The following is a 22,564-nucleotide window of genomic DNA, read 5'->3' as shown; positions in this document are numbered from 1 at the left end:
TCTATTGAAATCCAACATTAACCTTCTACAAACTGACCCAGGATCTGATGTTTATGCCCTTTATCTCACACCTTTGGACCCTAAAAGAGGTGTTTCCCTTCAACCCTGTTATGTCCTGTGTGCACTTCTGTGTGATCAAGTAACGACACACACACACACACACACACACACACACACACCTCTTTTATCTGTGTGTGTGTGTGTGTGTGACGAGCTGTGATTGAGGATCTTGTCTTGCCAGCTCTTGAATAAATGATGATGTCCTTCCTCTTCTCCTCCTCATCCATCCTTAATGCCCCCCCCCCCCCCTCTGTCTGTGTCTCTCTCTCATGTCTTTCCTGTAGTATCTAGTTTAGTGTACACTACCATGGTACTTGTAGTACTAGTAACCGTAGTGGTATTAGTTGTACTATATAACAGTAGTTGTAGTCCAGTTGCAATATAAGTACCATTCTAACAATATAATAGTAGTATTATTATTCTTATATTCTTATAATAATTCATATGAATAAAGTGTCCTAAACATTTTGCTGCATTCATCTCCCTGTGTTTTCTGGATCACTGGACTACATTTCCCAGAGATCACCTGTTCTTCTCCTTCCTTTTAGGTTATTTTTTGATGCTGTTTCTCTTTCTGTAGATGGAGCTCTTGTTCTCTTTGTGTGAGTGTGTGTGTGTGTGTGTGTGTTTATTAGATGACTTTAAGTGCTTTTTATGGAGATGTTTTATAGCGGATCTGACAGGTGACTTTGTGTCTTTGTGTTATTTGAGCCTCCAGCACGGCCGACGGAAGTGCACTTAATGCCTCTAACCTGACAAATCCCAAGCGTGTGTGTGTGTGTGTGTGTGTGTGTGAGAGACTGTGTGTGTGTGTGTGTGTGTGTGTGAGTGTAGTGACCATCCGGCCTGTTAATTTGATTGCGTAACAGGCTTAAGGGGGGTGCAGATTGTCTGGAATGGCATCCCGCGCTCGCTCAATCCGTGGTAGCTGCTACCATGGAGAAGCTTTATACACACACATAAACACACACATGCACACACACACACACACAGACACACTGATCCATCGCTGCTTGTGTCGCCTCATCCACTGATGATCCTCCTTATTTCACTTTTTATACGTGTTGTATTTGAGGACGGAACCTGAGAATAAATCTAAATTTAACCTCAACTTATTTATCAAAATCTGTTTTAAGTATTGTCAAATTAAGGAGTAAATCAATTATTATACCATATCTTACTATCCCCAAAGCCACGCATTACTACAAAAATAATGATGGTATTATTTCACAATAAGCAATGATTCATTCATTGAATTTATAGTGTGTGTGTGTGTGTGTGTGTGTGTCTGTGTGTGTGTGTGTGTGTGTGTGTGTGTGTGTGTGCACTCGTGGGAAGGAAAGCAACAACAGGTGGAGGTAATCCATGAAATGTCACACGTCCTGTGGACACCGGCATTGTGTACATTGCGTACATTGTTTACTGTGAGGGGGGGGCGACAGGTGGAAGGTGTCCATATTGTGTGAGTGTGTTGTGTGTATTTTGTGTATTTTGTGAATCTAGAGAATCGTCAGTTGACAGAATTGTTCTTCGGGTTATTTGACTTAATCTGTGAGTGACAGGTGCTCGTCGGAGTGGGTGTGACCCAGTGGTAAGAGGAGCAGGGGGGAGGGGGGGGGGGGTCGTTTGTCCCCGTGGTGTCCTCTCATTGGTGGGTGGGGGGACACCTGATGGAAACACTGAGTGGAAGGTTACAGCTGCAGGAGGGTTGAGGGGGGGATCCCGCTTTGGAATCCCCCCTCCCCTCTGGGTGTCCCCCCCTCCCTGACTCTCACTGGTTTGCTCGCCCCAGTCCCAGTGACCCGCTGCCCTCCCTCGCTCACAGAGGACGCTCCTCGCTAATGGCGCAGGAGGCGAAGCGAGCCGGGTGCCGGGTCGCCGGCCTGGTGGTCCGAGCGCTGAGGGGCCGGCTGAAGGCGCTGCGGAGGCTGCTGAGCGGGAGGAACAGGGGGGGGGCGCTAGGGACGCGTTGTGGACCCGGAACCATCGGCCCGTCTGTGAGTAGTTAGAGGAGTGTCTGTGTGTGTGTGTGTGTTGGGGGGGGGGGGGGGGGGGGGGGGGGCAAAGTGTTCAGATCAGGGTCCCTTTGGGAAAGGATCTGACAGTCCTGCCCCCCCCCCCCCCCTTTGCTCCAGTGGGTCTTGGAAGATCTGGACTGGTCTCTGCTGGGGGATCAGGATGTGTCCCCAGTGGACTGGTCTCTGCTGGGCCCCCCTGGGTAGTTGTCATAGAGGATCTGGACTAGACTGAGCACTCGTTTAAAGCTCAGCGTTCACGTTAATTGGATCTGATGATTGTAATGTGTGTCCCATGTAACAACATCACACTGATTCACTGCACTCAGGAGGCTGTTAATTAGATCTGATGAGGGACAGATGTGCTTCATGCTCCTCCAGATGTTCTGTTGGCAATGACCTCACTGTAGATCCGCCTGAATAGATTTATTTTAGTTATATATATATATGTGTATGTGTGTGTGTGTGTGTCCAGAGCTCAGTTGTGCAGTTCTAATCTGTGTGAAAAAGAGGTGCTACATGAGCATCGTGCCGCTTCAACTGATCTTCCATCTGTGGCCTGACTCTCACACACACACACACACACACACACACATGCACACACACACACACACACACCCCATAATTCATCACTCTTAAGCTCCTCCTCCACTCAAACGTTCCACCTCCCCAGCGGCTCTCCTCCTGCCAGAGAAACATGGGGCGTAAATTGCACGTTTGTTTGCACGTGTTATTTTGGTACCTCGACGCTAACGGCGTTGTTTTTAATCTGCTCCCTCAATCTGAGGGATTACACTCCAGATAAATATTTCCTGATTAAAGTAGAAGTGTTAAAGACTAAAAGTAATCAGTCGGTGTAAGAGAGGTTATTACTGGTTAAAGAGAGGTTATTACTGGTGTAAGAGAGGTTATTACTGGTGTAAGAGAGGTTATTACTGGTTAAAGAGAGGTTATTACTGGTGTAAGAGACGTTATTACTGGTTAAAGAGAGGTTATTACTGGTGTAAGAGACGTTATTACTGGTTAAAGAGAGGTTATTACTGGTTAAAGAGAGGTTATTACTGGTGTAAGAGAGGTTATAACTGGTTAAAGAGAGGTTATTACTGGTTTAAGAGACGTTATTACTGGTTAAAGAGAGGTTATTACTGGTTAAAGAGAGGTTATTACTGGTGTAAGAGACGTTATTACTGGTTAAAGAGACGTTATTACTGGTGTAAGAGACGTTATTACTGGTTAAAGAGAGGTTATTACTGTTTAAAGAGACGTTATTACTGGTTAAAGAGAGGTTATTACTGGTTAAAGAGAGGTTATTACTGGTGTAAGAGACGTTATTACTGGTTAAAGAGAGGTTATTACTGGTGTAAGAGACGTTATTACTGGTTAAAGAGAGGTTATTACTGGTTAAAGAGAGGTTATTACTGGTGTAAGAGACGTTATTACTGGTTAAAGAGAGGTTATTACTGGTGTAAGAGACGTTATTACTGGTTAAAGAGAGGTTATTACTGGTGTAAGAGACGTTATTACTGGTTAAAGAGAGGTTATTACTGGTGTAAGAGAGGTTATTACAGGTTAAAGAGACGTTATTACTGGTTAAAGAGAGGTTATTACTGGTTAAAGAGAGGTTATTACAGGTTAAAGAGACGTTATTACTGGTTAAAGAGACGTTATTACTGGTTAAAGAGACGTTATTACTGGTGTAAGAGACGTTATTACTGGTTAAAGAGAGGTTATTACTGGTTAAAGAGAGGTTATTACTGGTGTAAGAGACGTTATTACTGGTTAAAGAGAGGTTATTACTGGTGTAAGAGACGTTATTACTGGTTAAAGAGAGGTTATTACTGGTGTAAGAGACGTTATTACTGGTTAAAGAGAGGTTATTACTGGTGTAAGAGAGGTTATTACAGGTTAAAGAGACGTTATTACTGGTTAAAGAGAGGTTATTACTGGTTAAAGAGAGGTTATTACAGGTTAAAGAGACGTTATTACTGGTTAAAGAGACGTTAATACTGGTTAAAGAGACGTTATTACTGGTTAAAGAGAGGTTATTACTGGTGTAAGACACTTTTTCAGGTCCGTCGATTAAATAAATAAGTAAATTATCATAGTTTTGGTCGACTTCCTGATAATACTTTTTATGGTGTACTTATTATTCTGTATGTATGGGTACTTTTACTGAACTAAAGGGTCATAGTATTTGTTCTGCTCCAGAAAACCACCTCATTCACACGAGGAAGAGAGAGGTGCAAACCACAGAGGAGATGTGATAACGGTTCAAATAAAGATAGAAAGGCGAGAAAATGAGAAGGAGGGAGGGAGCGAGGGGGAGAGAGAGTGGGAGCGGGGGGGAGATGTCTCTGAGGGAGAGAAAGTGGGAGAGGGATGAAGGGAGGGAGAGAGACAGAGACAGAGAGAGAGAGAGAGAGAGGCGTTCAGCCGGCTCCATCCTGTCGCCTCTCAGTCGACCCACAGGAGCATGTTAGCGCCACAGAGCCTCAGCCTCAGCCGCCGCCGGGACTACAGGACCCACAATGCACTGGGACCCACGGCCGCCAGTCGGTCACCCACCTGGGAACCACAGGTACGCAGTAGAGAGGGGGCGAGAGAGAGAGAGGGGGGGGGCGGGAAGCGGGAGAAGGAAAGACGAAATTGGTGGAGCGAGACGGGAGAAGAGCGGGATGCGTTTGGGAGTACAGGGCAGAGAGCATGATGGGGATTGTAGTCTTTATTCACCTGTTGACTTGATGGGATGGCGGCATCAGTTGCGCCGGTACGTTCACCTTGAAGCTGGGGGGCTGTGGGGTTTGGAGGAGGGACGTGTCACACAGTGCTGTCATTCTGTCATTAGTCATTCAGAGGGGAGCAGGTATCGGGGGTGGCTCCATGTGTGTGTGTGTGTGTGTGTGTGTGTGTGTGTGTGACATCCCGCTGAGCGGATGACGAACGCTCGGCGCTCAACCTGTTGTGTGACTCACGGAGACGTGAGGAGGGCCGGAGGGAAATGTTCCCACACTGTAAAGCAGTCGGCAGGTTTCAGGAACTGCGTTTCCCAGAATGCCCTTCAGGGAAGGGATGGAAGCCCCAGACGACGTGCCTGGACGCGCTGCTTCCACCTGCTGCTGCTGTAGAATGGAATCACACCAGGCTTCTGTTGGCGTCGAAACTTGTCTGTGGCCTGCTGCCGCATTGCATTCTGGGATACCAAAAATAATGATAACGCGTGTAAATACTTTCATGAACCTTTGATATTTGGTTCTGTAGGTAATCTGTAGTCCACTTCCTGCTAATCGGACTGTGAAGGGATCAAGGACGCACTGAACAGGAAGTCCTGGTTCTGAAAGAACCCAAATGTCTTATTTAGAGAATGTGCTCCTCTGACGATCCTGTGTGTGTGTGTGTGTGTGTGTGTGTGTGTGTGTGCTGCAGGACGACGAGCCGATCAAGGAGATCAGCATCACTCATCACGTGAAGGAAGGATCGGAGAAGGCCGACCCGCGACAGTTCGAGCTCCGCAAAGTCCTCGGCCAAGGCTCCTTCGGCAAGGTGTGTGTGTGTGTGTGTGTGTTTACCCGTAAGTGCTTGTGTGTGTGTGTGTGTGTGTGTAAACATGCTTTTCATTTGACCTCAAAACCCTGCAATGTTTTCATTTGGAAAAGTGCTTTCGAGAGCCCGTTGCCGTGGAGACGGCGGCGTGAGGCCCCCCCGCGTTCCCACTCGGCGTCTTTATGAATGAACAATCGGCCTCCAGCTGGAGTTTGTGTTTTCATTGTAATCTACGAGAGGAAAAAAGAAGGCTAGACCAAACAAACCCAAACAGCACACATGCAGACACACACTGAACCGAGAGGAGATCTGTTCTACATGATGTTCATTTAGTAGATTTAGGGTCAAACAGACCATACAGCAGGGGATGCTTTAGGGCGGGGCTACACGCTGATTGACAGGTCTGTACCAGAGACGTATACGCCGTCTACGTACTCTTGAGCCTGAACATGGTTACTTCCTGTTCACGTCCTTATTGCTGAAAAACAAGATGGCGGCGGCTAAAAGGCATCAAAAGGTCAGCCCACCAACCAATGAGGGACCACTTCCTGCCTTCGTTGTGTGGCCTTCGTCACACCCGTCAGTTCTTAATAATGAAACCCCTCGCACACACTCATGCTGCGCTGATGGACTGTGTTTAGGTGTTCCTGGTGAGGAAGGTCACGGGGCCGGACGCCGGTCAGCTCTACGCCATGAAAGTCCTGAAGAAGGCGACGCTGAAAGGTACAAAAAGCGCTTTGAGATCTGCTGGAACAACACGACTCTGAATGAGCAGACAGGCGCAGAGGTGGAGGGACGGAGGTGTCCTCCATGAACGCCACCTGGTGGTGGAGAGGAACACACAACCCTCCTCCAACTGTTTTTCAAATGGGCTTCGTTCTTTTCCCTGATTCTTCAGAACTGAAGTATTTTGTTTTTGTGTGTCCTCCAGTGCGCGACCGGGTCAGGACGAAGATGGAGAGGGACATCCTGGTGGAGGTCAACCACCCCTTCATCGTCAAGCTGCACTACGGTGAGTCCCCCGGCGGCCAATGAGAACCCGGGGCTCCGCCCCCTTTTTTTAGCAGCGGAGCTCACCTGGACCTCTGCTTGCTCCCCTCAGCCTTTCAGACGGAGGGGAAACTCTACCTGATCCTGGACTTCCTCCGAGGAGGAGACCTCTTCACCCGCCTCTCCAAGGAGGTAACGCCTCTTCCTCCTTCCTCCTTTCTGTACAGACGTTTCCACGGTTACCACGATGCCAGGGTGACCGTGGTAACCGTGGAAACGTCTGCATTACAGCAGGGTTCATGTCCCTTTGAAATACTTTTTTGTCTTTGACTGTCTTATATGGACTTATGGACACCTGGTCACCTGGTCACCTGGTTGATGTTGACAACACTGCAGGTGATGTTTACGGAGGAGGACGTGAAGTTCTACCTGGCGGAACTCGCGCTGGCCCTCGATCACCTTCACGGCCTCGGCATCATTTACAGGGACCTCAAGCCAGAGAAGTAGGAGCTCACACACACACACACGCACACACACACACACACACACACACACACAGTCAGCCTGCATTATACATTTTAGCTTGCAGACATTTTTCCTTTTGAGTACATATTTGAAAAGAATTCTGTTGTTTCAGCATCCTGCTCGATGAGGAGGGACACATCAAGCTGACCGGTGCGTAATGTGACACTGTGTGTGTGTGCGTGTGTGTGTGTGTGTGTGTGTGTGTGTGTGTGTGTGTGTGTGTGTGTGTGTGTGTACCAGACGGGGAGGAAGCATTTGCTTCAGTAAAAGTACCTCCATCATTAAAGTGTAGATAAAGTGCTGTTAATACGTTTTTTTTAATGTATAAGCAGGATTGTAGTGATTGTTGATTATTAACTTTATATCACATCATAACTAATAGATTACATCATCACTTGATCCCTCAGACTTCGGCCTCAGCAAGGAGTCCATCGACCACGAGAACAAGGCCTACTCCTTCTGCGGGACGGTGGAGTACATGGCCCCCGAGGTGGTGAACCGCAGGGGCCACACGCACAGCGCCGACTGGTGGTCCTACGGCGTGCTCATGGTGAGAGGGGCTGTGATTGGATCCCTGTCGGCCAATCGCAGAGGAGAGGAGTATTTGAGCTCTGACCGTGTTTCTCGTTCTCAGTTCGAGATGCTGACGGGAACGCTGCCGTTTCAGGGAAAAGACCGGAAAGAGACGATGACCATGATCCTGAAGTGAGACACTCCGCTCGTCTCCGATCACACGCCAGAGAACAGGCTCCTCCCCCTCAGAGGGGGCGGAGCCTGCTCTCTGAGTGGACCACAGAGCCTCATGCCTCTTGCCTGTGTTTTTCAGGGCCAAGCTGGGGATGCCACAGTTTCTGAGCTCAGAAGCTCAGAGTCTCCTGAGGAACCTTTTCAAACGCAATCCGTCCAACAGATTAGGTGACGGTTATTTTTCATTTTGTACTTTCAGAATTTAAAAACAAGTAAAAGAAAAAGCACAAATGGCCAGCTGTTAAAATAGGTCCAACAAAGCTGCTTGTTTGTTTGTTGGCAGGAGCTGGACCGGACGGCGTGGAGGAGATCAAGAGGCACCCGTTCTTCAGCACCATCGACTGGAACGTCAGTGTAGTCCTGATCCTCTATGAAACAGTCTGTGTAGTCCTGATCCTCTATGAACCAGTCTGTGTAGTCCTGATCCTCTATGAACCAGTCTGTGTAGTCCTGATCCTCTATGAACCAGTCTGTGTAGTCCTGATCCTCTATGAACCAGTCTGTGTAGTCCTGATCCTCTATGAACCAGTCTGTGTAGTCCTGATCCTCTATGAACCAGTCTGTGTAGTCCTGATCCTCTATGAACCAGTCTGTGTAGTCCTGATCCTCTATGAAGCAGTCTGTGTAGTCCTGATCCTCTATGAACCAGTCTGTGTAGACCTGATCCTCTATGAACCAGTCTGTGTAGTCCTGATCCTCTATGAACCAGTCTGTGTAGTCCTGATCCTCTATGAAGCAGTCTGTGTAGTCCTGATCATCTATGAACCAGTCTGTGTAGACCTGATCCTCTATGAACCAGTCAGTGTAGTCCTGATCCTCTATGAACCAGTCTCAGTGTAGACCTGATCCTCTATGAACCTGTCTCAGTGTAGACCTGATCCTCTATGAACCAGTCTCAGTGTAGACCTGATCCTCTATGAACCAGTCTCAGTGTAGACCTGATCCTCTATGAACCAGTCTCTGTGTAGTCCTGATCCTCTATGAACCAGTCTGTGTAGACCTGATCCTCTATGAACCAGTCAGTGTAGTCCTGATCCTCTATGAACCAGTCTCAGTGTAGACCTGATCCTCTATGAACCAGTCTCAGTGTAGACCTGATCCTCTATGAAGCAGTCTCAGTGTAGTCCTGATCCTCTATGAACCAGTCTCAGTGTAGACCTGATCCTCTATGAAGCAGTCTCAGTGTAGTCCTGATCCTCTATGAACCAGTCTCAGTGTAGACCTGGTCTCTGTAGTAACCTGCAGTAAAATGCTGATAAGCTTTAACAGTTTTAATCATTAATGTTAATCAATAACCTTCCTCCCACGTAGAAGTTGTTCCGCAGAGAGATTCCTCCTCCTTTCAAACCGGCCTCAGGACGACCTGACGACACCTTCTACTTCGATCCAGAGTTCACAGCCAAAACCCCGAGAGGTACTGTTCCTCCTGCTGCTCCTCCTCCTGCTGCTCCTCCTCCTGCTGCTCCTCCTCCTGCTCCTGCTCCTCCGTCAGAGACACAGTCAGAAGTATTTGTTTGTCCTCTGTGTCAGACTCTCCGGGGGTTCCTCCCAGCGCCAACGCCCATCAGCTGTTCAGAGGCTTCAGCTTCGTGGCGATAACAGAAGAAGACACGCAGCCCATCCCCAGCACGATGGTGCAGGTACGTACGCACAGGGGAGCCCCCCCCCTCCCCCCCCCCCCAAAGCATCCCTTCCGATCTTAAATTAAAACAACAACCCTTAAGTTTTAACTCCCTTGGTCACTATTCCCCCCCCCCCCCCCCCTGACCTGACCTCGGCCTGCAGCAGCTCCACAGAAGCACGTCGCAGTTCTCTGACGCCTACGACATCAAAGAGGACATCGGCGTCGGCTCGTACTCCGTCTGCAGGCGCGCCGTGCACAAAGGGAGCGGCATGGAGTACGCCGTCAAGGTAGGAGCGCCACTCAGTCCCCCCACCCCCCCAAACCCCCCTCCTCAGTGAATACAATCGACATTTGTCCGGCAGATCATCAGCAAGTCCAAGAAGGACCCGACGGAGGAGGTGGAGATCCTGCTGAGATACGGACAGCATCCCAACATCATCACCCTCAAGGACGTGAGTCACGTCCCCATCGACACACAGCGCTTTTATTCTGAAAACAGACGGATGGATTGATCCCTCAGGTGTACGACGACGGCCGCTCCGTCTTCCTGGTGACGGAGCTCATGAAGGGAGGAGAGCTGCTGGACAAAATCCTGCGGCAGAAGTTTTTCTCTGAGCGGGAGGCCAGCGCCGTCCTCTACACCATCACCAAGACGTTGGAGTACCTGCACGTGCAGGGGGTACGTCACGGGTCCGTCCACCGGGAGACAGAACATTCAGTCGGGCTCTCAGGTTGAGGAGGTTTGAACAGCTGATGTTCCACTAGAGATCGTCATGTGACGTCTTAAGAAGAGCGCCACTTTGCCTGTAAATTCCAGCTTGTTCTCAGGCGCTTTTATTGTGAAACTCTTGACACAGAAAAATGTTCCTGCTTCAATCTGAGCTTTTTGTCATTGTTTTATTCTCCGAATACAAAACTAAATAACCCCTTCTAGTGAATACACTTTCAACAAAATAAAAGCATCAATTCAGACATCCAGACGCCAGAACCCTCAGAAGCCTCTTGTTTTAAAGCCCCGCCCCTTCCTGTCCCGCAGGTGGTGCACCGAGACCTGAAGCCCAGCAACATCCTCTACGTGGACGAGAGCGGGAACGCTGAGTCCATCAGGATCTGCGACTTCGGCTTCGCCAAACAGCTGCGGGCGGAGAACGGGCTGCTGATGACGCCGTGCTACACCGCCAACTTCGTGGCCCCGGAGGTGACCTTTGACCTCCTCATATGTGTGCCTTCGTCTCTAAACCTGTTTTAATAAAACGAAAGCAAACAGAACTCCGTAAGGATTGATTAACTTGAAAGCTAAATGAGCCGGAGGTGAATTAGAGGTCAGATGGAGCAGGACGAGCTCTGTGGTTCCTCACATCACGATGAGCTTCATCCTCCTGGTGTCTCCTCAGGTCCTGAAGAAGCAGGGCTACGACGCGGCCTGTGACATCTGGAGTCTGGGAGTGCTGCTGTACACCATGCTGACGGGGTAGGAGCTGCTCCAGATGTTGTCACACTGTTATCCGATAAGGTCCAGATGTTAATGACGACGGTTCCCTCCTCCAGCTTCACTCCCTTCGCTAACGGGCCGGAGGACACGCCCGAGGAGATCCTGGCTCGCATCGGCAGCGGGAAGTTCTCCCTGAGCGGAGGATACTGGACCTCCGTCTCCGCCGAGGCCAAGGTGTGACCTCTGACCTTTGACCCCACGCACTCGTTAGTGGGACCAAGTTTCATCTTCACTTGCTTCCCTTCGATGCTTTAGCTCAGAGATGATGATGATGATGATGATGATGACATCATTCAGGTTCAACCTAAACTGACCTCAGATCAGCTGCGTATATCCAAGAAGAGGGAAGTGTTTCCTCACTGATCACATGATCATGTGATGTCTCTTAACTTGGTATTTTTATTAACTTTAAGCAACAAACACACGTGTCTTCAATAACAAACATCTTTGCAAAAGGAAAATGTCCTAAACAAAAGACACAAAGGACCTGAGTAGAAAAGGATTCCTCAACTCATGTGTGACCTCTGACCTCTGACCCCCCAGGATCTGGTGTCCAAGATGCTCCACGTGGACCCCCACCGGCGGCTGACGGCCGGTCAGGTCCTCCGGCACCCGTGGGTGACTCACCGAGACCAGCTGCCCAAGTACACCCTCAACAGACAGGACGCCCCGCACCTGGTCAAGGTACACACACACACACACACACACACACACACACACATGCACACACGCACACACACACACACGCACACACATGCACACATGCACACACACATGCACACACGCACACACACACACACACGCACACACATGCACACATGCACACACACATGCACACGCACACACACACACACACACACACGCACACACGCACATGCACACACGCGCACACACACGCACACACACATGCACACACGCACACACACACACACGGACACATGCACACACGCACACAGACACACACGCACACACACGGACACATGCACACACGCACACAGACACACACGCACACACACGCACACATGCACACACGCACACATGCACACACACATGCACACATGCACACACACACACATGCACACACACACACATGCACACACACGAACACATGCACACAGACAACACGTTAATGCCCTACGTTGATTGGCGGGTCTCCTGCAGGGAGCGATGGCCGCCACCTACTCGGCCCTCAACAGGAACGTCCCCCCCGTGCTGGAGCCGGTGGGCTGCTCCACTCTGGCCCAGAGGAGGGGTCTGAAGAAGATCACCTCCACCGCTCTGTGATCTTTGACCCCAACCCTCAATGTGACCTCCTTCTCCTGGCTGTGGTCCGCTCCGGAGGGGGACAGACTACTACTGATGGACCCGCTAAACGCCAAATAGTAACACAAAGAACGACCCCCGCCCCCCCCACCCCTGCATTGCACCTCAACGGATTCTTCTGATTGGCTGGTTATCTCTCAGCTAAAAACATGTTCCTGTCTATTCTTGGGACAGTCAGTGTTAGCCACCCCCCCCCCCCAGGGGGCTGAGCTCCTGGGGGGGGGGGGTGGAAGTGTTTTATTCTGACCACAGGAACACGGTGATCCTGAAGCTGCAGGTCGCTGTAGCCTCAACGAGCATCTAACAACATTTTTATGTCTTGGGGATCAAGAAAAGTCTTATTTTGTAGAGACTTCCTGTGATCCAGTATTTTTACCTTTATGGTGACAAAAAAACACAGAGAACAAAAATCTACAAAGTCTTAGAATAAAGCTTTCCGTCCTGATCAGTTGCAATTTAACTCAAAGAAACAGACGGAACACATTGATCACTGACTGTAATTAATGAATATTTCCTCTTGTGTGTGAGAGAAAAGCTGAGAAAACACTTTTTAATTTGATTCTTGGCGGTCGACTCGTTTCACAAAATAACCTGAGCACAAATATGAACAAAAGCAAAACAGATTCTGCCTTTTCTGTTTCCCCTTTTTCATTTTAAAGCTGCACAAGATGCTGAAATTGGTTCATTTGCTTATTAATCTGCCTGAAATAGATTAATGCAACAAAGAAAACAGGTGGAAAAGTACTCAGCTGTTTTACTCCAAAGTAAAAGTACTCGTAATATATTAGTAAGTACTCGTCCTGCAGAAAGATCCCCTCGACCTGATAATAGTGAGACTTGCAATGATGTTAATATTGAACATCATTTCCTTTTATTAACTGCATCTAAAGCTCTTCCATAAACGTAGTGGAGTGAAATACTCAAGTAAAGTACAAGTATATCCATTAGTACGCGGCCCCGAAGGCCTAAAGCGATGAAACAGGAAGTCGTGCTTTTTAGGACCTTTGTGCAGCTTCAACGTGACTCAAACTCCTCGAGCAGAACGGACACATTTTGCACAACGGACACACAAAGAACCCGTCCTCTTCTCGACGGACCCCGCTTTGTGTTTTTTTATCCCTGCGGCGTCCCCGGTTACCCCCGGTTACCAGTCAAACTTCCTGCTTCCACAAAAAAAACGACCTCCCGTCTCCGTCTGCTGCAGACGGGGCGGAGGAACTGTAAATATGTATCAATGTACGAGCAACTCAGGTTTCTATCAATCAAGACAATGCATTTCTACACACACATATGTACTGTATTTACATCTATATAGATATATAAATGTGTATATATATATAGATATAGATGTATATCTATATATATATAGATATGTGTGTGTGTATCCAGGAGGAGAGAGGTGTACATATAATATGCACAAAGGAGAGTGGAGAAGTTTATCAGTCTTGCAATATACAATACATAGATCTATATCTATTTCTATAGATCTATGGATATAGATGTGTGTGTATATCTGTTATCAGAACCCTTTAAACTCAAAGTGTAGCAGGGAGAGAAAAACACATTTAAGAAGTATTAAAAACTACTTTAAAGTGTTACTCAAATACTAAAGGGTCAGTTCACCAATATTTAACACTACATTTCCCACAATGCAACAGCGAGCGCGCTGACTGCCTCACGTCTTCCAAGCTGCTCTTCACCACTCTGAGAGTTTTGTTATCTGGAGGCTTTACCCGGTCATTGCAGGACGAGCTAGCGGTTAGCTGGTTAGCTGGTTGGTTAGCTGGTTAGTTAGCTGGTTAGTTAGCTGGTTAATTAGCTGGTTAGCGAGCTTGCTAACTCCACCATGCTTGGATGCTACACTGAGCAGATGAGACCTCCATAAAAGCTTTTAGTGTCATAACCTCAATAATCGACACATTCTGACTCGATCCCTAATAGTTATGCCTGGAAATAACATCATTTGGTAATAAATGAATATCCTTTAAAGCAAAATCACCATTTAAAAGCCAGTAAATATGAATAAATGTTTGATTTATTATTGTAAATGAATTTTTCCTTCTGTTAAAGCTACTTTAGATTCATGGTTTAAAATGTTCTCTGTGATTTGGTGACCGGCCCCTTTAATGCCACCTGTCAGGATATTGATTATCACTGATGGTGACATGTTGATAGGATATTGATTATCACTGATGGTGACATGTTGATAGGATATTGATTATCACTGATGGTGACATGTTGATAGGATATTGATTATCACTGATGGTGACATGTTGATAGGATATTGATTATCACTGATGGTGACATGTTGATAGGATATTGATTATCACTGATGGTGACATGTTGACAGACTGCAGACAATCAGATAACATTGATAAACATCTCTCTCCTCTTCCTGTGAACCAGTTAGAAACAAACTGCTTCCTGCCGGCGTCGTCCGGCACCATAAAGGGAACTTTTACCGCTCTGAGATGTTCTTTGTTTTATATGAAATGAATATATATGTATATGAGGAATGTAAAAGGTTTTTGTTTGTCAGTGAAACTGGGGAATAGCTTTTCTTCTTCTCTGCTCCCGCGTTGCTGCTGCGCCAGCTCTCTGTTTTTGTACCAGAGAGAGTTGGACTTTCTATTAAAAAAACAATAAAAGGGACAATCAGCTGACTTTGTGTCTTTCCTCCAGTTTAAGAGCAATAAATAACATTTACATGGTTTCCTCGCACAAAACTTCACCTGAAATGACTCAAATATCTTTGATATTTTGCTGAAGGAAGTATTCCTTTAGAAATACCTCAAGTTCTTTAGTAAAAGTAGAAGGTATTGTCTTCAAAATATATTTGAAAGTATAATTGGTATTTTAAATGAATTTGAATACTGCTGTGTAGGCGAATATATTAATACTTCATTATTTAAGAGTTGACATTTTAAAAAACAAACATCAAGTAGCAGAATATGGAAAAGTACCTAAAAAATAGAATTTGGGGTATTTCCTCTTTTTAATATCAGAAAATTAAAACTACAGCAAACAATACAAAAGAAAATCCACATTACAAATATTTTCATTCATCAGAAAACAAGCAGTTCATCAGAGTGTTTCTGCACTATATTTTGTTTAGGTTTAAGTTGTTTTTCTAGCCCAGTTTAAAAGGTTTAAAAAAAACAAAAACCTTATTTGAGTAAAATGAAACAACTGAATCACTATGCTTTTTATTTTCTATTTGATTTACTAAGAATCACATGATCATTTTCTCTTTGTTTAAATCACCAGAATGAACATTTTGTGCTCGTTGTTCACTTTAAGTCGTATTTGTCCCCTGAATCTTAATTTGAGGAACACAAAAACTAAAGAGTGACGTCATCGTTTCCCTGAAGGCACCAGATCCTTCAGTTCCATCTCAGACTGAAAATACTGTTTTAAAAACACCCAAAAATGTAACAGACCACAGAAAACTGTATTTCTTCCTCACTGGCGTTTTTTCAAGGGTAGAAGACTCAACTGTACGTGACAAATAAAAAGTCCAGTTCAGAGCGGAGCCCCCCCCCCCCCCACCTCAGAGAAACCCTGCACGTCAGAAGTCAGAGTCGTCTGTGGCAGAGTTATCTGGGTTTGCAGAGACCCCGAGTGTCTGTGGGGGGGGTTCGCTCAGTGCCGCCTCCTCCTCATGCTGCTGCTGCTGCTTCTTCTTCTTCTTCCTGTCGTGGTTGCGGATGTGCACGTGCAGCCCCCGCTCCGTCATCTCGTAGATCCGACACCTGGTGCAGAAGAACGGCGACACGCCGACGTGCCGGAACTGATCGGCCAGGTAGGAGGCGAGCGACGTGAAGCCCTTGTTGCAGATGTCGCAGCGGGGCACCACGCCCGGGTGCTGCTGCTGCAGGTGCCTCTTCAGGCCCCACTTCGACCCCCCGAAGCCCCCCTCCGCCGGCGGGCAGAGGACGCAGGAGAACACGGCGTTCTGGTTGGCGTGGCGCTTTGTGTGCGCGTCCAGCTCCACCTGCGTGCGGAGCTTCTGTTTGCAGGTGGCGCAGAAGAAGGTCTTCTTCCCCTCCAGCAGGTGGAGGAGCTTCAGGTGGACGGCCAACCCGGAGGCCCGCTTGAAGGAGCGGCCGGGCGGGGGGCACAGCGTGCACACCAGCGGGCGCCCGTCCGAGGTCAGGTTCACCGGGTGGTCCTCCCCGAGCTCCAGCACGCACTTGTTGCTCACCAGCGGCTCCGCCTCCTGCTGCCCCCCCCCCCTCCTCCTCCTCCTCGCCTCCTCTGCGGCCCTCGGCTTCCTCTTCTGCCTCGGCCTCCGGGACACCGTGGCGGGCGAAGGAGCGGCGGCCGGGTGTTTGAGCGCCGGCTTCCTGGCCGGGAGCCGGTCCACCGACATGCTGAACTGGTAGCTCTCGCCCTCCTCTTCGGGGTTTGAGTACTCGATGACGTAAACGCCGCCCTCCTCCTCCTCCTCCTCCTCTCCTACCTCCTCCTCCTCGGGGGGCACGGAGAGCTCCATCTCGTAGCAGACGGCTTTCCCCCTCCCGCCGTTGTGGGTCTGCTCCTGTGCGATGTGCGTGTCGTCGATCATCACCACCGTGATCTGGTCCATCCCGGCCGCGGCGCCCCAAGGGGACGCCTGGACACCAATAAGGTACGTTAGATCAATGCTGCGCAAAGTCTATCCATCTATAGTCGCACTTGGCAAAAAATGAAATGGCAAATATTTTAAGAAGATAAAACGTGGGACAAATTAAAATCACTTAACAAGGTTAACAAACGCATCGTTTTTCCTCTAAATTATTATATAATAGATGCAGGAATGTGCACTATTTTAAGTGCTAATTTCCTTTAAAATGTGCAAGAGTCACGTAAAGCTGGTTAGTTTCATGAATCACAATCATCGGTTGATTAGTTTGTTCATCAGTGATGTAAATATGTGGGTTCATTACTTTGCATATTGAAGAACATTCCTCTGAGCAGAAAGCAACACAAGAAGAAGTCCAAGTACTTTGAGTGTGTACTTGAGCTTACATCACTACTGAGGAGCTATCGCCACACTGACACATGTTGGATCTAAAGTTTAATGAAGGTCTTCACTCACCAGGAAGTCGGCCATCGCAGCCGAACCTCGATGACCCGGTTAGCTGGAAAACACAAGTGCAGTTAGCTTAGCAACCAGCTGGCTAACGCTTTCCGCCGGAAATAAGTATGTTGTTTAAGCTTTGCAGCGCGCGGCTGTTTCTCGGTGGTAAATGCGAAGATGGAACTCACATGTGGCTCTTGGGGGAAGCCGGATAGTTCAGCTCTACTCGCCGCAGGAGGAGGTCTCGATCTGAGCCTCGAGAAACCCCCAAAATACCCTGTGGGAAATAAAAACATCAACAGCGCGCAGTGGCGACCTCCGCCCCCCGGTGGCGCGGAGGAGTACTGCACCTGCCTTCTTTTGTACAATAAACTGTGGACAAAAGTAAAATGACTTTCAGGTTGATAACATGTTTATTCTTAAGAATTATAAGTATATGAAAGTGAAACCTTGGTTTTGCGTCTTTCGTAACTAGATCTTTAATTTCTCATTTTTAGCAGAATAGAATTATGTGCTTTACAAAAGATGGCTCAGCCTTTTTATATTTTCTCTGTTGTTTGTATACTTATTCCCCAATTGGTTACATGAGACATTGTTCAATACAATAATAATGGCAGATCATTGTCTCTGTAACAATCCGCTGTTACAATAAAGCAACGGGGTTTTGAATGTCGTTCATGGCGCATGCGCAAAGTGGACGACCATATCATCGGTTACTAGCTAGTTAATCGTAGCGTTTGGTCACTTTAGATCTCACTGTTGTACACAGTTATTGTTTAACCGTGAGTTGCTGCTACCAAGCGGGATTAACGTAACCGAGGCGTGAAAGAACATGCCCAAAAATAAAGGTAAGGGACCGAACAAGGCGTGTGTTTCGCTGTCGGTAATTGTCTTTCGAGCCCGCCGTTAAACACGCAGTGAAAACGTGACACCGACAAGCTAACGCTAGTTAGCAACATTAATAATTTAATTTGTATTAAACTTTCATTTACACGACATTAAGAGTTATTTATTCCGCTGTCGCATGTGCCGTTGTGTCACATACACGCGTGTTGTGAATTCGGCTGTAACAATAACGAAGCTAGATTAGGCTGGCTCGTGTTTCTAAACACTTTTATACCGGTTAGCCAGCTAACAGCTAAGTTAGCATACAGATTTATGCCAGCACAGGCTGACGCAGCTAACTAGCTAACTTGCTGTAAAACCCCTCCCCGGTGGGGTCCCTCACATCTGGGTGTTCGATGTATCTTAAATGAATACCTGATGACTAAAGGTATCTGTGTACCTGGATACTAAACTCGTTCAGGGATCTAACGTTAGTCTTGACGTAAAGGCTCTGGAATGTCTCTTGATTCGGGAACTAGCGGTTAACTTGTAGACGTGATCACCGTTAACATTAATAATATCGATATCTGCATTCATCTTCAGATCCGTTAGGATACATAACTTACACATGCTGGAGTACAACTGCAATTACTGCATTTTAAGCATGCCAATGTCAACCACAAGAACTCATAATTAAAGAATGTCTTCTGACTGTCACACTCATGTGAAACAACAATAACTAACTAATGAATGTGCTATTTACTGTAATAAGATCTCAGTGCGTCACTTTACTTACTGGAAAATATTTCGGATTTTTTCTTTTTAGTACAGAATGCAATTTGTATTCATGCATTTATTTGTTTACCTCCTAGGTATCAGTTGCTTATCTTAAGTTTGTATTTTATGTGTTCATTTTCTTTATCAAAGACTTTGCTGTTGCAGTATTTCTGTCAATGTATGCATATTCATTTTTTTTTGGTTGTCCAATTAAAAAAAAAAGTAGATCTCCGTGTTATATTTTAATTGATTGTTACTGTAGTAAATCCTGTTGTGTATCTAACTGATTCACGCTGAAGGAACTGAAATGAACCCACGTGTTCCTCTGTGTCCGTAGGAAAGGGAGGAAAGAATCGTCGGCGTGGAAAGAACGAGAATGAGTCCGAGAAGAGAGAGCTGGTGTTCAAAGAGGACGGACAGGGTGAGTTCTGCTTCTGGCCCTCAGCTGATCAGGAGAGAACGTTAACTGAAGATCCTTCTGTTGGCTGGAGGGAATAGTTCATGAAATGCACTTAAATTAATTATAATAATACATTTGTAGCAAGAATGGATAAAAATCGGTCTTCTGGTGATCTTCTATGAAAGTAAACTGATCAACCCAAAGAAATTAGATCGGCGAAACAATGACTTGGTCGATTGATGATGAAAATAACGGTTTTGATTGGTCTGCAGCTGTTACACCACAATCAAAGTTGTATTCTCCTCTATCGCAAGTCTCAGCAGGTTAATCCGAAGGTTAAGTTATTCATAAGACAATGAATCCGCTCCTGTTTAAAGAATTACAGAAACATGTTTGAACAAGAGGACTTTTATTTTGACGTGGCAGAAGCATCTGCCTGCAGAGCTCAGAGCGGCCAGTATCCCGTTGTCATGGCAACGAGCCCAGTGGATTTATCATATAAGAAACCTGTTGCAGTGGGGAGGAGAAGGCCTTCTCTAGTGCGTACAGGGATGTAAATATTAATAATGACCTCCTGCAAGATCTTCTGTTTAATATTTCGCCTTTACCCTGAGATTCAATGTGATTTTAAGCCAAGAGTTTGACCTCCTCGTCTTTGTGAAACAGGAAAGTTTGCTCTGAATGTCTCCTTTTGCCTCGTATGAACCCTCCTCCGCCCTGTCTCCTCTCCCAGAATACGCTCAGGTGATTAAGATGCTGGGTAACGGCCGCCTGGAGGCCATGTGCTTCGACGGAACCAAGCGGCTTTGTCACATCAGAGGAAAACTCCGGAAAAAAGTAGGAGAATCCGCCTTTTTTCTCCGACCAGCACACACGGGAAAACCCCCCCCCGACACAGTGCTGTGTCGGCTTATTCTCAATGGAGGGGGGGTCACAGTGTTCAGTGTGCTGCTGTGTGACTCCGATTACATCTCCCTCCTCTGTTGTAGGTGTGGATCAACACGTCAGACATCATCCTGGTCGGACTCAGGGATTACCAGGTGACTGACACGTTATTGTAGTACATTAAGGAGCAGTGCATCCCATCATGCATTGCACTGAAGGATCGAAGATTTTTATTTCATAGATTGTTTGTTTACTTTTTTCCTGTCATTCTTCTTTAAGCTCACTTTTAGACGTCTACATGATCACCATCATTTCAATGACTACATTTAAACTTCTTTTTTGTTGCCAAATTAACCCTCTGATTCCTTTCCAGGACAACAAAGCCGACGTCATCCTGAAGTACAACGCGGACGAGGCCCGCAGCTTGAAGGCGTACGGAGAGCTGCCCGAGCACGGTGAGTCAGAGCGCCGTGGAACACGCCTCCCACTGAGGGAGCAGCTCACGCCATGTCTAACCACCCGCCGCTTTGCTCCTCGCAGCCAAAATCAACGAGACGGACACCTTCGGACCCGGAGACGACGACGAGATCCAGTTTGATGACATTGGGGACGACGACGAAGACATTGATGATGTAAGCCGTGTTTTTATCATCAGAGAAATATAGTTTGTTTGAAGTCCCTTTATAGCCACAAATATTTTTGTTAAAATTGTCTATTTGTTGTTTTAGCTGTAATGCTCATGATTGCTAATAACGATGTATTTTAATCATTGATAAAAAAACCTGCGCCTGAGAGCTGGAGTTGAATCTATTGCTGATTAAACGCAGCAGCAGCAAATATGGAAACAAATACTGCATTAAAATAAGGAAATATGAGTCTAAATAATAACCTGTTTCCTCTGTATTCTCCAGATCTAAAGACCTGCTGCTGGAGGAGGGGGGGGGGGGGGGGGGGGGTTACCAGAGAAGCTCCCGTTGGAATATTTAGAGCCGACCGATGACCATTATTTTTTATTAAGATCAGCCTCCGTCAGTCGACGCCTTCGTTCCTCTCGCTGACTCCACTGTGAGGAGGAGGAGACGCTGTCCGCGGGGTGAGGGGGGGGGGGGGGGGCGGCGGCGGTTTGGATGGAAGGATCCGGAGGCCGGCTGATGTTATTTTGTTTATTTCTGCTTCTAACATCATTTCCATTTGTGTCTCATGGGAGGCAGGCGCATGTAGGAACATCTTTTAACATTTAGAGGAGTCACACCGAGGCCTCGGAGCATTTTAACAATGTATTTATATTTCACACAGACGTGGAATTTAGCAGCAAGTACAGAATCTCTGGGTTCGTCAATAAAAAGATAAAACCATGTTTTGTTTTTCTTTTGTACTCGCGTGTGACGCTGCATCTTTTTTGTGTTCATTTTGAACAGTGAAGGTCGATCCCGTTTCCCCCCCCCCCCTGGAAAGAGAATGATAAGAATCTGAAGGTCTTCTCCCCCCTCTGTGTTTTCCTGTTGATCTCACGGCTCACCGTCTCTTTGGACCGGTGGTTCCCAAACACCCCCGCCCCCCCCGACACACACCGGTAACAACCTCACGCCTAGAAAATAGCAGATATAAAGTAGTTTATTTTTCCTCCCTGGTGTCCCCTGACGGGGCCCTGCACCTCAGTTTGGGAACCTCCGGCCCACACGGCGCTGTCGCTCTGAGAAATAAAATGTACAATGTTTGAAGGCTTGGTTTCCAATAAAGATCTTAACTGCACTGCCCCGGCCTGGTGATTTCTCCCCCTGTGCTGGTCTGAAGAGGGCGCCGCCGAGCCAGTGTGGAGAGACCTGTCTCCGTCCTTCAGAGGGGGACACAAGTGTCCTTGAGGCACTGAGCCGAGCTGCTGTCTTTGTTGGCCTTCTATACGATATACGTACCTATATTTATGTTTACACAAATAATTGAATACTTAAATATTTTCGAATATATGAATACGTTGGAATTTTCATCATTCTAAAATATTTACATTTCAACCATTGATTTTTATTTGATCGACGTACATAGTACGTGGTCACGTTTCATCGCGTTTCATGGACATTCATTGTGTGCGTGCGTTCGTGCGTGTGACCCATATTGCGGCTCAGTTTGTCCAAGTATGACGTCATTCAGTCGCTGGGGGGGTTCGCTTGAGCCCGGCACGTGCGCGTATTCACCATCCATAGGCACGACGTTCAATGAGGCACGTGAGAGAGATGGGGGGGGGGTATAACACCTTTATTATAAAAAATAAGTAAATGCCCCATTTCAGACAGGTGACAAAGAT

General features: G+C 47.1%; 3 protein-coding genes across 8 annotated transcripts in view; 2 read left to right on the top strand and 1 right to left on the bottom strand.

Moving 5' to 3' along the window:
* The window catches only part of rps6ka3b (ribosomal protein S6 kinase, polypeptide 3b), a 21,416-nt gene extending 6,437 nt beyond the window's left edge, over nt 1–14,979 (top strand). For 2 of the 4 annotated variants that reach the window (XM_037455761.2, XM_037455764.2), the window contains 20 exons: nt 5,499–5,615; nt 6,257–6,338; nt 6,547–6,627; nt 6,718–6,797; nt 7,002–7,108; nt 7,243–7,280; nt 7,538–7,680; nt 7,765–7,835; nt 7,957–8,045; nt 8,161–8,225; nt 9,189–9,291; nt 9,408–9,517; nt 9,663–9,788; nt 9,864–9,953; nt 10,022–10,180; nt 10,538–10,699; nt 10,896–10,972; nt 11,050–11,167; nt 11,537–11,677; nt 12,155–14,979. In XM_037455761.2, the coding sequence (XP_037311658.1) occupies nt 5,499–5,615; nt 6,257–6,338; nt 6,547–6,627; nt 6,718–6,797; nt 7,002–7,108; nt 7,243–7,280; nt 7,538–7,680; nt 7,765–7,835; nt 7,957–8,045; nt 8,161–8,225; nt 9,189–9,291; nt 9,408–9,517; nt 9,663–9,788; nt 9,864–9,953; nt 10,022–10,180; nt 10,538–10,699; nt 10,896–10,972; nt 11,050–11,167; nt 11,537–11,677; nt 12,155–12,277 (2,082 nt within the window). In that variant the 3' untranslated portion in view covers nt 12,278–14,979. Of the gene's footprint in view, nt 1–4,087; nt 4,654–5,498; nt 5,616–6,256; nt 6,339–6,546; nt 6,628–6,717; nt 6,798–7,001; nt 7,109–7,242; nt 7,281–7,537; nt 7,681–7,764; nt 7,836–7,956; nt 8,046–8,160; nt 8,226–9,188; nt 9,292–9,407; nt 9,518–9,662; nt 9,789–9,863; nt 9,954–10,021; nt 10,181–10,537; nt 10,700–10,895; nt 10,973–11,049; nt 11,168–11,536; nt 11,678–12,154 lie in introns of those variants that run through there. The other 2 variants (XM_037455763.2, XM_037455762.2) reach the window with 2 other exon arrangements.
* A 313-nt stretch (nt 14,980–15,292) lies between these two features.
* si:dkey-226l10.6 (oocyte zinc finger protein XlCOF7.1) lies at nt 15,293–17,691 on the bottom strand. Of its 3 annotated transcripts, none has more exons than XM_037455766.2 (3): nt 17,567–17,691; nt 17,397–17,439; nt 15,293–16,992 (listed from the first exon to the last, which is right to left on the bottom strand). In XM_037455766.2, the coding sequence occupies exon 3, from the start codon at nt 16,902–16,904 to the stop codon at nt 15,885–15,887; it is 1,020 nt and encodes a 339-aa protein (XP_037311663.2). In that variant the 5' UTR covers nt 16,905–16,992; nt 17,397–17,439; nt 17,567–17,691; the 3' UTR covers nt 15,293–15,884. The 3 variants fall into 3 exon arrangements, with proteins under 3 accessions (XP_037311663.2, XP_037311664.2, XP_037311662.2); XM_037455767.2 differs by having other exon boundaries at nt 15,293–16,981; XM_037455765.2 differs by having other exon boundaries at nt 15,293–16,931.
* A 357-nt stretch (nt 17,692–18,048) lies between these two features.
* Nucleotides 18,049–21,622, top strand: eif1axb (eukaryotic translation initiation factor 1A X-linked b). Its single transcript, XM_037456539.2, has 7 exons — nt 18,049–18,226; nt 19,318–19,401; nt 20,114–20,217; nt 20,370–20,420; nt 20,639–20,720; nt 20,806–20,897; nt 21,177–21,622. The coding sequence occupies exons 1-7, from the start codon at nt 18,211–18,213 to the stop codon at nt 21,180–21,182; spliced, it is 435 nt and encodes a 144-aa protein (XP_037312436.1). The 5' UTR covers nt 18,049–18,210; the 3' UTR covers nt 21,183–21,622.
* The last annotated feature ends 942 nt before the right edge of the window (nt 21,623–22,564 follow it).

This window comes from Pungitius pungitius, chromosome 19 (genome assembly GCF_949316345.1).
Source record: "Pungitius pungitius chromosome 19, fPunPun2.1, whole genome shotgun sequence".
In the NCBI taxonomy this organism is placed as follows: domain Eukaryota; kingdom Metazoa; phylum Chordata; class Actinopteri; order Perciformes; family Gasterosteidae; genus Pungitius; species Pungitius pungitius.
The sequence above is the reverse complement of the archived record's forward strand: the minus strand, read 5'-3'. Positions and strand labels throughout refer to the sequence as shown.

What these genes read in the sequence shown, in the direction of transcription:
- eif1axb (XM_037456539.2), top strand. An exon ending in GAGGAAAACTCCGGAAAAAA is followed by an intron (nt 20,218 to 20,369) that starts GTAGGAGAATCC and finishes CCTCTGTTGTAG; the next exon opens with GTGTGGATCAACACGTCAGA. An exon ending in TCGGACTCAGGGATTACCAG is followed by an intron (nt 20,421 to 20,638) that starts GTGACTGACACG and finishes ATTCCTTTCCAG; the next exon opens with GACAACAAAGCCGACGTCAT.